Source organism: Etheostoma cragini, chromosome 6 (genome assembly GCF_013103735.1).
Source record: "Etheostoma cragini isolate CJK2018 chromosome 6, CSU_Ecrag_1.0, whole genome shotgun sequence".
Lineage (NCBI taxonomy): Eukaryota > Metazoa > Chordata > Actinopteri > Perciformes > Percidae > Etheostoma > Etheostoma cragini.
This window is the reverse complement of record NC_048412.1, coordinates 10,314,488-10,329,318: the sequence shown is the minus strand read 5'-3', so window position 1 is coordinate 10,329,318 and position 14,831 is coordinate 10,314,488. Positions and strand designations below refer to the sequence as shown.

General features: G+C 38.0%; 1 protein-coding gene across 3 annotated transcripts in view; it reads right to left on the bottom strand.

The window, feature by feature from the left end:
- The window catches only part of LOC117946024 (CUB and sushi domain-containing protein 3-like), a 219,942-nt gene that overhangs the window by 33,385 nt on the left and 171,726 nt on the right, over positions 1 to 14,831 (bottom strand). For all 3 annotated transcript variants that reach the window (XM_034873814.1, XM_034873812.1, XM_034873813.1), the window contains exons 56-58: positions 13,613 to 13,786; positions 7,871 to 8,053; positions 3,300 to 3,476 (exon numbers count right to left, since the gene is read on the bottom strand). In XM_034873814.1, coding sequence (XP_034729705.1) covers positions 3,300 to 3,476; positions 7,871 to 8,053; positions 13,613 to 13,786 — 534 coding nt within the window. The remainder of the gene's footprint in view (positions 1 to 3,299; positions 3,477 to 7,870; positions 8,054 to 13,612; positions 13,787 to 14,831) is intronic.

Sequence of the window (14,831 nt, the reverse complement as noted above, 5' to 3'; positions counted from 1 at the left end):
TTGAGTTTTCTGTGCAGCACTTTGGTAACTTTGTGTTTGTAAAATGTGCTATACAAATAAAGTGGATTGGATTGGAAACATAACACTTGGCATTCAAGCCAAAGAGTTCGATCTTTGTCTCATCAGACCAGAGATTTTTTTTTCGCGTAGTCAGAGTCTTTCAGGTATCTTTTGCCAAACTCCTGGGCAGGCTACTATGTGACTTATACAAAGGAGTGGCTTGTGTCTGGCCAATCAACCATACATGCCTGATTGGTGGAGTGCTGCAGCGATGGTCGTCCTTGTGGAATGTTCTCCTCTCTTCACAGAAAAACCCTGGAGCTCTGAGTGACCATTGGGTTATTGGTCACCTCCCTAACTAAAGCCCTTTTCCCCCAGTCACTCAGTTTAGAGGGACGGCTAGCTCTAGGAAAAGTCCTGGTGGTTCCAAACTTCTTCCGTTCACGGATGATATGCTCATTAGGACTTTTAAAGCAGCAGAAATGTTTCTGTACCCTTCCCCAGATCTATGGCTGCAGATAATCATGTCTCAAATGTCCACAGACAATTCCTTCGAATCCATGCTTGTTTTGTGGTCTGACGTGCACTGTTAACTGTGGGACCTTATATAGACAGGTGTGTGCCTGGAAACAGAATGCACCTGAACTCAATTTTGAGCTTGATTGCAAAAGCTGTGAATACTTCTTATATATTACACTTTTTTTTGAGAAATTTTAATACATTTGCAAATACCTCGAACTTTTTTTTAAGTTGTCATTATGGGGTATTATGTGTACAATTTTAAGGAAAAAATAAATGTATTGTTATAATGTTGGAATAAAGCTGTAACATAAGAACATTTGGAAACAGTGAAGCACTGTGAATACTTTCTGATAGGTTGAATATTCCTTCTGCAGGTATCCAAATGTATTTTCATATTTTTATATCTTCTCTAAAGTATTTCATGAGAGGAACCTTTCTTCTGGGAACTGAAGGTTCAGTGGGTTCATGGGAAATAACACCTAGGTGTGTTCATCTATGACCTTCAGAGGCCCACGGGACAGTGCTGTCGGACTGATGATAGCAACCTTACCAGTTACAATGATGTCATGAATAAGTGTGTCCAGAAGGGAGGTCCTAGCGACCATAAAGTGTATGGGTCTTTCTTAGATTTTATAGAAACTTTGGGCAGTGCATCTGATTGAATGTCAACTATTCTTTCTTGCATAAACGTCTGTTCTTTGTTTGAATAAAGCTTTATTTAATCTAAAGTCACCGGATTTGTCATGTATGAAGTCTTCTCCAACTTTTCAGAGTGTCACCCTACATCACTTTCCATATGCACTGTAAACATGTTGTGTCTCAAACATAAGCCACAAGCAGCTGGCATGAATGCAAGACAGCAGATGCACATTTTAATTGATATCAACTAGAAACATCTCGTGTGGATGTGGATAAGTGGTATTATTAGAAGAGAGACAGAAAAAGTATTGTGTGTACATAAATGTTAACGTGTGGCTGTCTATCTGTGAAAAACCCAGTGTGTCAGCACAATGCAGAGAAGCTGCAGGCTGTTGACTTCAATAACTCAAAATCAACTTTACAGCTTTTTCATTTTGTACATTTACTTGCTTCCAAAAAAAACAAGTTACTAGGAGAAATCATATTAAGGCATAAAATAAAAGGAGTTTACATGCAGTGCAATAACCTGCTCCCAGTAAAACCTGCATTTAAATGCAGTTGGTCAGGAAACATACCTCTGTTTATCCACAACTGGATCATATATTTAAATCATGCTGACAAATTTCAGTTGTGTTAGTGACATAATACCTGTGCAGCATAATTACGAGTTTTTAGTTTGTTTTAGTCCGGCTTTGGACTTTTTTTAAACTTATTTTAGATGCAAGAATTAGGATACTGTTTTGCTCATTTGAAGGATCCTTGAGAATCACATTATGGCAGACATCTAACTGGTTACTTGTAAATGCATTAAGTGACATTTTGCTCTGATGTCTTCCTATAATACTTTCCCCCAACCCCACAACCACAAGGACACTTTCAACTGGAGGAGAGATGAAAGAAATTGAGAAGAGAGAATACTAAAAACTAAGAAATTAGATACACATAACCATGTTACAAGGAAAATAGTCATCCTGAATAATCAGTGTTTACAGTTTATTTTATCTATGACTTCATTGGGAAAGTCTCTTCCCTAGAAAACTTATGCTAATTCCTTACACGCTCTATAAATTTAATTTATCAACTATCAAGAGTGTTGAAAAATAAATAAAATAAGAACTTTTCTCTCTCCTCTTAAGAATGTTGTGACTTTGATCTGGTAACTTACATGATCGATTACCCATGAACTGTGAAAATGATTTCCTCCTTAATGAAGGCAAACAGAGCCAATCTTGGCATCTTGTTGACGTTGATGGCGTTTTGATGGCCATGGGCTGACCACTAAAATGTAATGTGAAGTGATAGCACACAGGAGAATAACACGTTTGGTGATAAGTAGGCTTAAAAGTGGGGAAAAGAGCCAATAAAGCTTTTCTGCCTTTCTGCATGTTTGATCATTATTATTCAATCCAATTTTTAATCTTGCTACCTTCTCCATCCCTCCCTGTGTATATCTCTCCAGACTTCCAAAAATTATTGCTCATACCATTTCTTTTCTTGTGATTCAATAACATGCAAAAAGAATGAGGAAGAGAGAAAATTGTGATTTTGAGAGAGAAGAACAATGTGTAATTTTGTTTGATTGTCATCCGTGTGCAAATTGAATATAGATTGGCATACTTCTTAATTACTGCAAGGCTCATTTGCTGAGATTCAGACAACAAAAAATTGCCTGACAGTTTTGACGCTTGGCAGTGAGAGTAGGCTCAAAAAAGATTTATGTGCTATTTGAAATCTTATACGCCATTTTGGCACCATTGTTGATCATTCAGAGCGCCTCCTTTTGGCAGAAATAGTGAACAAAATCATCTTCAGTCCTGTCTGTCTTCATTCTTTTCAAAGGTTTTTTTCTGCTTTACAGTATAAATGACATGTTTAATTTGATTTAAAAGGATCACAGCCGACAATTATTGTGATTGGCATACATGGACATGTGTAATTGGTCAACAGCGACTTACTACCATGCACCAACTGGAGTTGCCCAATCTTCCTCATCCTGTCTTTATTTTTCTTTTTATTTCTGAAACTGACCCTTAAAAAAATCTGTGACTGCCAATGTAGGTGTAAGGGTGTCTGAGCTAAATGTGATCAACCAAGATACACTGAATTGTGCTTTGGTATTCTGTTCATGTAAAACTCACTTGTGCAATTTGGAGCCGATCCAGACCAAGTGCTATTTGCCAGACACTGGCGTGTAGGCGCACCAGTGAGAAAATAACCCTCCATACAAGAATACACGATGGAGTGAGAGAAGGTTGTGCCATCTACACGGGAAATACGGCCATGAGCAGGTGTGGCTGGGTTTCCACACTGTACCGCTGCAATACAAAGGAGAAAAGAGAGGAGGTGAAGGTCATAGGTGTAAAACAGTAATGGATATTCTATGTTCCATATCAGTGATTCATAATCCAAGGGCTGGGAGCTCCCAAGGTGGCTGCAATATGACTTCTGAAGATCTCAAGGTGATTAAAGGGCTGTGAAATACATATATTCCTTCCATGTTGTGTGAATAGTAACATTTATTTAGGAAATAAAGACTACCTTACTACCTAATAAATAATTGCTGTTTTGCTTATGAGCCAATATAATATTTGTAGTTTCTTGACTTTTGACAAGTGGAACACTCTGAAAACAGCATGTAGAGTTCTCGATTATGCGTTTGTACCTCACATTACGAGATGAGAGGAAGCACAGTTTTTTGTTGTTGAAAAAGCTGTGAACCAAACCAGTGGAGAACCACTAATCTATACAGCAGCACAGCTTTATTAAGAGCGGCTAATGAACAGTAGCTGATGCAGTGGTAGACTAATCCCCATCACGCTATTGATGAGTCATCAGTAAATAAAGGGCAGTTTGTGTATTGTCAAGTCCCATTGTACATCTACGGTGATGCCTTTTTATGGTGTCTAAAAACAAGAAGAGGATCGTGGGAGTAATGTACCCTGGAAATTCAGAGTTCTCACAAGAGCACAATTTGAATTTGCTCAGTGAGTTACTCTGGCATCGAGTAATGAAGCTCATTAACTACACCCTTGTAACCGAGCTGCACCAATCACATCGGCGTATCTGATATAGGCAGGCCAGAGGCAAGCTAAACAGATGGCAACAGTTTAATCTACCAGTTAGCTCCGCTGGTAGCTAAGCGTATGGGGCTCTGGATACGTCACCCCGTGTTTTGTTGGTACTGGTCATTGTGTTATTCAATTGTGTGCAGTGATATTTTCAAATAGACGCTTGGTCCCGCACCTTGAGATGGCCAACTTTCATTACTCGATGCCAGACCCTTAATCTTTCAGATTTGGGTCTGGATTTTCAGGCTAGGAGTAATTTTCACCTGTGCTCTAACAATAACTTTTGGTTATGACATTTTCCTAAATAATGAACGGATGTCAAGTCATTTTCAAAATACCAAATATGACTCTAAATTGAACTCAGGATGAGACTGAATTTCATGCAAAACGTTATGTTAGATGTACAATCACTGGGAAGGAAAACTTAGATTTTCTGCAGTAAACTGTACTGAAGGGTTGGGCTTTTCACACTAACAGCATTGCCAGAATACGCAAAAGAGTTTATGTCATGTGTTTTTCTTCTGCTCCAAATCATGTCTCATTACGAAACTGATTTGCTCTCTCAATCACCTAATTGCCTGGAAAATCTGAAATAGTGATTCTTGTAAGAGACAGACGTGTTGTAGATGCAGAGGTGATTTCTCGATTAATACATGTGCATCCACACACAAACTCATTGAGGTGCAAAGGCATCACTCAGGCACATATCCAAAAACAGCAGGTGCCATCGTGCTCAAATTATTGTACTGTAAATGCACACAAACATATGGACACATGGCAAAAACAAAGTATGGTAGCCTCTTCGGCTCCTCTCTTAATAATACAAGACAGACATTATGACAGACACATGAAACAGACCTTGATAGTTTTGTGAGATGGATATTAAGCTGAATATCCACAGTGACTGTTTTCCAGAGACTGTAAAAGGTTGTGGATAACGGATGGATGGGCTTTAACAGTAGACAGGGACAGTAGATCACAGGCAGACAGCACTGAAACTCATTCAGGCTCCAGTGAATTCCTGCCCCATCCCTCCTGAGATGGAGGGATGGCTAAAAAAATCTTTAAATCAGGAGTCCAGCAGAGAGATGAAGAGATAAAAAGTTAGTGGACGAGAGATGTGGGGTAAAAGGAGGGGAGGGAGGTTAAGGCTCAACAATAGAGAGATAAAGAGAAAAAGAGAAAGACAGAAGGGACCGATGGACGAGTGGACAGGGACTTAGAGATAGCCCTCCAATGAGATTAAGACAGAGAAATAAGAAAGAAAGCAAGAGAAAAAGGCTGACAACAGGGAAAATGAAGGATAGATAGAGTGAAGAGACAAAGTAAAAGAGTGACAAACAAGAGAGTTGGAATCAATGGTTGGAATAAAAGAGAGCTATACAGAGAGAAGAATCATTTTGAAAATGACACTAGCAATGTGCCAACCTGGAAGACAGTAAGTAGAATGAGAGCAGAAGCAGTCAAACATTTGCCTCAATATCCGGTTGACCCCTGGGGGTAATTTATGCAAGATGTAGAGCTGCCGTTCTGTGAACTAATATCTTCAAAATCCACAATGATTCATTTATCACAATCCACAAAGAACTTGGCTGTAGGTGTCTGGAATTAATGAATTTTTTGGTTGCAATCTGGAAGCTAGTCAAAGCACCATGTGCTGGTAGGAAATACCAGACTGCAGCAGAGAGATACTTATCCATCTGGTGCAGTACTTTGTTTGTGAGCTTTCGCAATCATATGTGTGTGTAGGTGTAGATGCACATAAGTACCGATCTGTACACTCTATGCACATTCAAGCCTGCATGCCGCCCATGTGTTGGGTATAATATTTGTGTGTGTAAGCCAGGGCTGGTTACAATTTGAAACCTTTCTATATGACAGCTGATGAGAGTTGTGTAATTCAAGTCAAGTCAATTTATTTATACAGCACATTTAAAACCAACCTAGGCTAAACAAAGTGCTGTACAAAGTTATATTATGTTATAAAAACAAAGGAAGACAAAATATAGACACAAAGAACATCATACAAACAACACACTTCTATACAAATGTCCCTAAACAAAATCATACGCCAAAGAATAAAAATGTGTTTTAAGACGAGACTTAAAGAGCTCAGCAGTAGAGGAGGACCTAATATGAATGGGAAGTTTGTTCCAGAGTCTCTTTGGTTCCTGTAAGGTGTGATGCAGGGTAAGGAGATTAGCGATATATAAAAGGGGCAAATCTATGTAATGCTTTAAAAACAAGTAACATTACCTTAAAATGTATTCTATATTTGACCGGTAACCAGTAAACAGAAACCAAAATCGGGGAGATATGATCCCTCCTTCTGGTACCAGTCAAAAGTCTAGCAGCCACATTGTGGACAAGCTGTAGACATGATAAAGATGATTGGCATGTCCCAGAATAAAAGGAATGACAGTAGTCAATACAAGATGAAATAAGAGCATGAATTAACAGTTATTAGAAGTTAACTCTAATTTTAGAGGGGCCATTCCAGCGATATGGTATTGTGCTTCCATAAAATTGTGTGACTTGCAAGATTTGAAAATTTTAATTTAAGTGGAGGTTAAACCCCTAAAACACTGGATCCACTCTTCCCATAATACCATTCAACAGCCTCTTTTGTTTCCTGCCTGGTAAATGCTTGTCTTTCAAACTTTATGCTCAGTTTGTAACAAAGCAGTTGTAAAAGAACATTTAAAAAAAATATATTTTAAAATAAGGTTTGAAATTGGAAATATCTGATCAAATGAATAGGTAAACAAGACTAGGAATAGGACCAGAAATATGACCGAGTCTGTAATACCAGCTTTTGCTTTTTGACAGTTTTAAATTTTCTGCGCTACGGGCACTTTTGAGTCAGTACTAAAAGGTATTGAGGTTTGATTCCCCTAGTGTAACCATGCATCTAGTATTTGTGTAACTGAATGAGTTTCATGGTGTATGTGGGCTTGTGTGTGAGGAAGTACAGTATGTGTGTATGTCTCTCTTAATGATTGAAGAAATTACAGTGCAACGCATTTATGGTAGGGGACAGGTTTTGCTGCTCTATTAACTGTTTCTAGACAAGACACCTGTGTCTTCAGAAGGAAAACTTAAAAGCTGGAGGCTAAATTTACAAAATGACATCTCAGAACTGGAATGGTCTGAGGTAAGCTGGAAGGCTTAACACAAACAATTAACACGTGACAAGTTGCTACAATCCATTTGGATTGAAGAACATACATATCACCATCAAACACTACTTTAATCCTAGTATGCCACACATGTATCATGTAACAATGTTAATGTAACAATGCTAAAGGGATACTCTTTCATTTGGAAGGAGGTTCTTAACATACTGTAGTTAGCCAGATAACATACTGTATGTAAAAAAAAACTCACTTGTTGGTCAAAGTTGTGAATCTTGGGTATTTATCCAAGTGATTTGATCATTGAGAAGTGATCGTGAACTAATACATATACATTGTAAATACTGTAACATCTGTATTTCTACCCGTTTTAATTACTATGTTATTATTTACTTGCCTATTCAGTTATTGTTTAAAAAAAGTTGTGTGTCTTTGTATGACTCCTTTGCACTCCTCTGTACTGGTTCAGACGTAACATGACAGAGGCATTTGAAAGATTTCCCTTACGTTTGCAGAAGGGCTGTCTGCCCGACCAGGTCCCATTAGGGAAACAGATCCTCTCTGCCGACCCGTACAGTGTATGTCCCACTGCGCACGTGAAGCGCACCTTGCTGCGCACTTTAAAGTTGCCTGCCTCCCTGGTGCAATGGGCAGGTGTGCCAGGATCCCCACAGGTGCCAGCTGAGTCGCCTGCAATGGGAGATAACCAGAAAAGGAGCTATGTACAAAAAATAAACAGAAGATGCCACTTTGACATTCAATGTGTGTGTTCACAGATGGACCCTTTTCAGTTGGTATGGCAGTAAATTACAACACAGTGTTCCTAACTGTTAAGCATAGGGTCAATACAAAGAGAACTTGGACTCAAACTGAACATCTTTTGAGTCCTCCAGGAAGCAGCTATAAAACACACAATGCACCAATAAGCAGTTGTCACCATGCCAACAACCTGGACAACCAATACCTTTCACTGCTTTGACACCAGGAGCTTTCTGTCCATAAAAAAAGCGGGCCTGCATTAAAAGGCAACCAGCTGTGGTAATGAGAAATGATGAATACAGTTTGACCTCTAAAGCAAAATACATTTTCATTATCGTGAATTATCTCTCCTGTCTTTTGTTCTGTGGAGGAACATACAGTACGTTCATTGTCTTGCACTACCTGTCTAGTATATCTATAAATTAACTCATATAAAAAAATGCTATGTCTCTGAGTCATAGGAAATGCGAGAGAGAAGTATGGAGTCAGGGAAGTGCCATACCTACAGAACATTTTATGTTGTGATACAAGCAAAAGCTAAGTTGTGCGCACACACACACACACACACACACACACAACACCAACCAATACTTCCACTGTCGCTTTCCAGAAAAATATTTAGCCACAGAACAGTATCACAGAAATAGAGATATATCACTGTGTTAGGAGAGATCCTTGTGGCTGTCTGTACAGTTCAGTACGTGTTGTCTCTTTCTGAAGGATCTGTGCTTTATTGGCTGTGAGATCCTGTTCTTTAAGCTGTGCACACACCCTGTGCATCATTTCATGTGTGTTGGCAGCTGCTTTCAGTCTACAGAGCAGCAAACAGCTGCAGTAATACTTAACTTGTTGACAAAGCCTTACTGCACAAACACCAAGCTCATATCTTCTACTGTACACGCATCTCACTGCTTGCATGTGCACAAACTGGATTTGTCAGGTCAGGGGCTCACAGCAGGAGATAATTAGTTTGCGTGTGGCTATGGTTAGCAACGAGTATGTGCGTGCAAATGTGTGTACTTTTGCCTGTGCGTGCATACAATTTACACTCTTTGCAAGGGCTTTTAGGTAGGTAATGTATACTTACCTGTTGCCTGTGTGTGTGTGTGTGCGTGCGTGCATGCCCAGCTGCGTGCGCATGCAGTATGTGTGTGTGTATGTCTTGCAGCAGCCGGTATTTCATTAGTCTTCTTCGGTTAGGTAAGGTAGTCTGGCTCGGCATGCACCGTGACAGAAATAATCTCTCTAATTGGGATGGTGGTGGATTTTGTTTGATTCTGAGTTTATGTCCGTTCACCATGCTTCCTTTGTGAGGAAATAAGGCCTTCAACGCAGCCATGCAACAGACGAGGACAAAAGAGGAATGGCTTCGCAAGCAGTTTTTGGCCTCCTGTTACTAATTAACGAAGGACAGATAAGAGGAAGGATAGATAGTTGCATGGATGGATACATGAATGAGAAACTGTTGCTGATGCTGGGCTGGACTTTTGAGGAATTCATAGCCCAAATTACATTGAACAAAATTATAGACGCAACACTTTTGTTTTTGCCCCCATTTTCCATGAACTGCACACAAAGATCTAAGACTTTTCTATGTACACAAAAGGCTTATTTCTCTCAAATATGGTTCACAAATCTGTCTAAATCTGTGTTAGTGAGCACTTTGCCTTTGCTGAGAAAATCCATCTACCTCACAGGTGTTGCATATCAATATGCTGATTAGACAGCATGACTATTACACAGGTGTGCCATAGGCTGGCCACAATAAATTTAAATAAATTAGCTTACATAGAAAAAGTCTTAGATCTTTGAGTTCAGCTCATGAAAAATGGGGGCAAAAACAAGTGCTGGATTTATAATTTTGTTCAGTGTATTATGTTGCTATTGGTGATGAACACGCACTTAGAATACAAATGTGCCATTTAAATATGTTCTAGTCCTGCAGGTAAAGCTATAGGCTTCGCAGCTACCTTTCTGCAAATCCAATTTGAAATTATTGCAGAAGCATCAACAGACACAAACATTTAAACAGACATTAACACTTTCCAGATAGCTCATTTATTTTTGCTAACACTGCAGTACTAATTGCATCACCTCAGACGCTTTTGCTAATGTGCTGTATAAAACTAGGTGTTAAAATGTACACTCACACTAATTTAAAACTCTTCAGGCATTTGCTGCATCCCAACTTTAGTTACTGTAAGCATTATTAAGCAACAACTCAGTGACAGCTGTGCTGTGGTTCTAAGTTACAACTGTTACAGTTGAAAGGGATGTTTAATGCCATATATCTGAATTCATTAAGCCTCTCCATGATGAACAAGTGATCAGCAAAGGTGTCTTATTTCCATTGTAAGTTGCTGATTTCATAATTAGAAGGACTGATGCAGTACAATCCTGCGAGACAATGTTAGGACAATGCATTTGCACTCTAATTAGCATCATATGTAACCATCATTAATAGGGATATTTTAATACTTTGAGGGCTAGATATCACAAAAATTGCTTTATTTCTGTACTTTTAATGTTTAAAGAAAATACAATGCTACTACATTTTCCTAGAGGCATCTGTTACAGGAACACCTTACTCTGCTCATAACAATGAGCATATCTCAAAAACTAAAACCTTTACTGTACATAGTTAAAATTACTTGAGTGTTGAGGAATGTTTTGTGTTCATTAAAATTTGATAAAAACTATTTTTAATTATGACACAATGTGTACACTTTCATTAATTATCGGGGTTATTGATTCTTCTCCTGCCGGATTTATTCTATAGCAGAGTTTAAAGAGTTAGAAGATGTTATAGAGAGCACATACAGTATATTAAGAATTGTGATAGCCTTCTTATATTTAGAGTATAAAATAGTATTATTGTTTGGTTAATTTTTAAACACAATGAATAAAGGAGTATTTTCATTTATAAATTTGACACTTATGTAATAGAATAATAAGGCTGATAATATAATATTGGACTTTACCTGCTTAATTTTCTCATTACTAACAGAGTTAAAGAAATGTCTTTTAACATTATACATTGATACTATCCTTCTATCCGCATATTTAAAAAGGATGTGGATGCCAGTCAGTCATTTTTTAACTGTTCTTACGCAAACAATTTGTGGAAAAACATATAGTATATTGTTTGGTTTAACCAATTATATTTCTCTTCAAACAAACCAGTATTAAACCTTATTAATCTATTTGTCAAAAGGCATATTTATAAATGTAAGCACTCTATTAAACTATTAAAAATACATTAGTCATTATGTTTTAAAGTGAACCATCAAAGATCTTTTAATTAATGTGATGCCATGTTTTTATGGCCGCTGGCTGTTATTGTTAATGTCAACTTTCAAGAAATTAAATTTAAAAAAGCCTCAGATAAAATGGCTTAATTTTTTAATAATTAATTAATAATTTTTCCTGAAGCTGTTTGGTCTGAGGCCGTTTCCTCTGAGGCTGTTTGCTCCTGTTTCGTCTGAGGCTGTTTCTTGAGACCCAATGCCTTTTTGCCTGAGACCGTTTGTCCACAAATCTGGTTTGACCTGAAAACTGACACCTTTTCATCTTATGTCTGATACCTGACTTTGATGGCTGAGGATGTCCTAAAATGTTCACCGTATGCTAAAAAATAAACTGAAGTTGCATGTTTTTTTTATGTTACTTGTAATCATATATTATCTGCTATAGCTCACCCCTGTACATCCTTTGTCTTTAGCTTTGTAAGTCACAGTGTGATTTATCATGATTAAATCCTCTGGTCCACAAATGCCTCCACAGGGGTTTACTCTTGAAACTGCTCTTAGACAATTTAAATACTTTGTAACAGATTCATGTTGGCTTTACTTATCTCCTTTTTCAAGTGATGAGTTGATGCTGATTAGGTTTTGGACAAGTTAAATTAAATGCACTAAATCAAGTTTGGTATTACATTTTATTTTGCCCAGATTAAAGCAAAGTTTATTGGCTGGGTTTCTTCAGACAAACACAACGTGATACACAGATCAGAGTGAGTGATGAAATTAAACATAATACAATATTGAAAATCATCACTTTCCAAGAGGCCTGTTTGTCATAACAGCAGGGTGCTAATCAAATCATCTCAATAATTGATGGCAGACTGCTTTCAAAAACTAGTCTGATGAAGGAAAAATACCTTGCGATGCTTATTTTTTTTACCATAAGCATTACAATTATATGCTTTAATAGATTATATGGTTTTAATTGCAGGCTTAAATCAGCTATTAGGTTGTAAAAAGAAGATAATTATGCAGGTGCAAATAAAGAGAAATACCCAACCACACCTCCATGTCACTCCTTCAATTGTTATGGAAGATTACATGGAGATAGGTTTGAGCCTCTGCAATCATGTGCCCCTTCTTACTATCCTAGTAGTCTAACTTCTCTACCGCCTCGCTGCTTCCTAACTGTCTCAGTAAATACTAAATATTGAAGGTGAGTAGAAAGGTTGCATTCCCATTTAAAGAAGAAAAACACCATCATACAAGTCTGCTTACAACCATTACTTCTGGGTCAGGGAGTTGAACAAACCAAGTGAACATTCAGTAAAGAGAATCCACTTAAATGGTCAGGAATGCTTAAGTGTGATGGGAGGAAAGAGCACAGAGGGATTAAGGGTGGAAGTTTGTATTTCAGCAGACATTCACCATAGTACACTTTCTTTCAGGTTTTCAGAAAACGCCAAGAGAAGAGTGTGCAAATAAATGTTTTGATCACTGGACAAAAAAAGTTCTGGTTAAACCTTATATTGCCACAGTCTGAATTTCCGTTATTTATGTTAGGGCTGATATCGCTCACTCAAGTTAATTGTGTTTATTCAAGAAGCAACATTTGCTTCTACACATTCTTTGGCTGAGATGTGATATCAAAATTTCTGATCACTAGATGGAAGAGTAATGAAGGGTAGGATTATTTGGTACTGGTCCACCATCAATTGTAAACATTCATCAGCCATTCATTCTGTAACTGCTTTTCAGTTTTCTAATAGAGCTCTTGCTGGCTCTAATACAATGGACTGCATTTTGATTGAATTGTTTGTGGTGCTTAAACAATTCAACATCAACATGTGTCTGTCAGAATGTGTTTCACAGACATTGCTGAGAACTGTTTTCATTGGACCTACAGTACTTTATACCAGAGAAATAGTACTTCTGATTAAAATCTAGAATATTGTGGTGATGACAGTAATGTCAGACATATCTCAAAGCCTGGGCAGATAAAATTATGTGTGTGACATATCAATTGAGGTAAGTGAGAAAATATGAGATATATATTAGGGTAAACACAACTCATGCAATTCATTTGGAGAAGCATAGCACAGACTGAGTTAAATCCAAGGATACTTTAATTTCAAATCAAATAACTACCAGTCCCTAATATGATACTGATATCATTGACATAAGGAAGATTGAAAGGGAGACTTGTGAATGTATGCAGGAATGTTTGTGCATGATTATATTTGTTTACCTGAGCAGTGGGGCAGTGGGCCACTCCAGTGTCCATTCAGTTGACAGGTGAGTGATGAGTCTCCTATGAGCTGGCGGTCTCCAGAGCAGGAATAGCGCACAGTGGAGCCAAAGGTAAACTTCTCCCCGCTCATTACTCCATGTGGAGGAGTACCTGGGTGGCCACAATCCACCTCTGCATGACAAATGGAGTGTGAGGAAAGTAAACATGAGTATTAATGGATGAGTAGTCTCGCATTGCCAGACCTATCTCCACAGCGCTGTGGAGTAACGCATGAGTGAATGGATAGACGGATTAGTGTTGCATGCTTCAATAAAATGACCACTTATACAGGTGAGGCACCCCAATGTTTTCTACTGTTAATCAACGATATGATAAAACTGTAACATACATATCACATGGCTTGCTGCTTCATCAAGAAACCTTTACAAAACCAACAACCAGTCCAGTAGCATGTTGATCTACACTGCTGTGAACCTTCAACCTATAAGTAACTCAGATAAGCTTATGTTGAAAGATTTAAAAAAAAACAATAAAACATCTAAGACTTCTTTGCCTTACTACTCAAGGGTCATCAGTTTGCTTTTTATGAATTTGTTTCATAAAAAAGATCATGTAAAGTAGTATTGTATTTACACTTACTAAAATGGCCACTGGATTGTTTTCAGAACTTTCTGTGCTACTTTATTTTTCTTTTGACATTTACAAACGTTTTTTTTGTGGGTGCTGCCTACTTTGCAAAGCTAATTTCTTAACAAAGAACTTCAACAACAGAAGAAGTGCTTTCTGAACTTGTGTGCAAAATGTAGAAGTTTACTTTACATAACTTCACTAGAAATAGGTAATTATGGTTGGCGGCTTTATACAAAAGTACAGTACATGATGAGCCAGGTGTTTGAGAGCATCATTACAACCTCGGATAACCCCTACAGTTCATAGACGGCTTTTAGAATTTGAGCGCCGGTTTTGAGGGAACATTAGCTATAGCCTGAACAACTGGCCTTATGACAGTTTCCCCATTTCTCAATTAGGCACAGTGCAACATAACCATAAGCCACTGGGGCATCAAACATTACACAGATGCTCTCAGCCACCACATTTAGCAACTTGTACCATTTAAACTCTAGAAGCAATTGAGGACACAAACAAGGTTGTGGACATTCAATTGAGAGTGAAACTTCTCTTAATTTGTATCTGCATCTCTTGTTAACAGTATTCA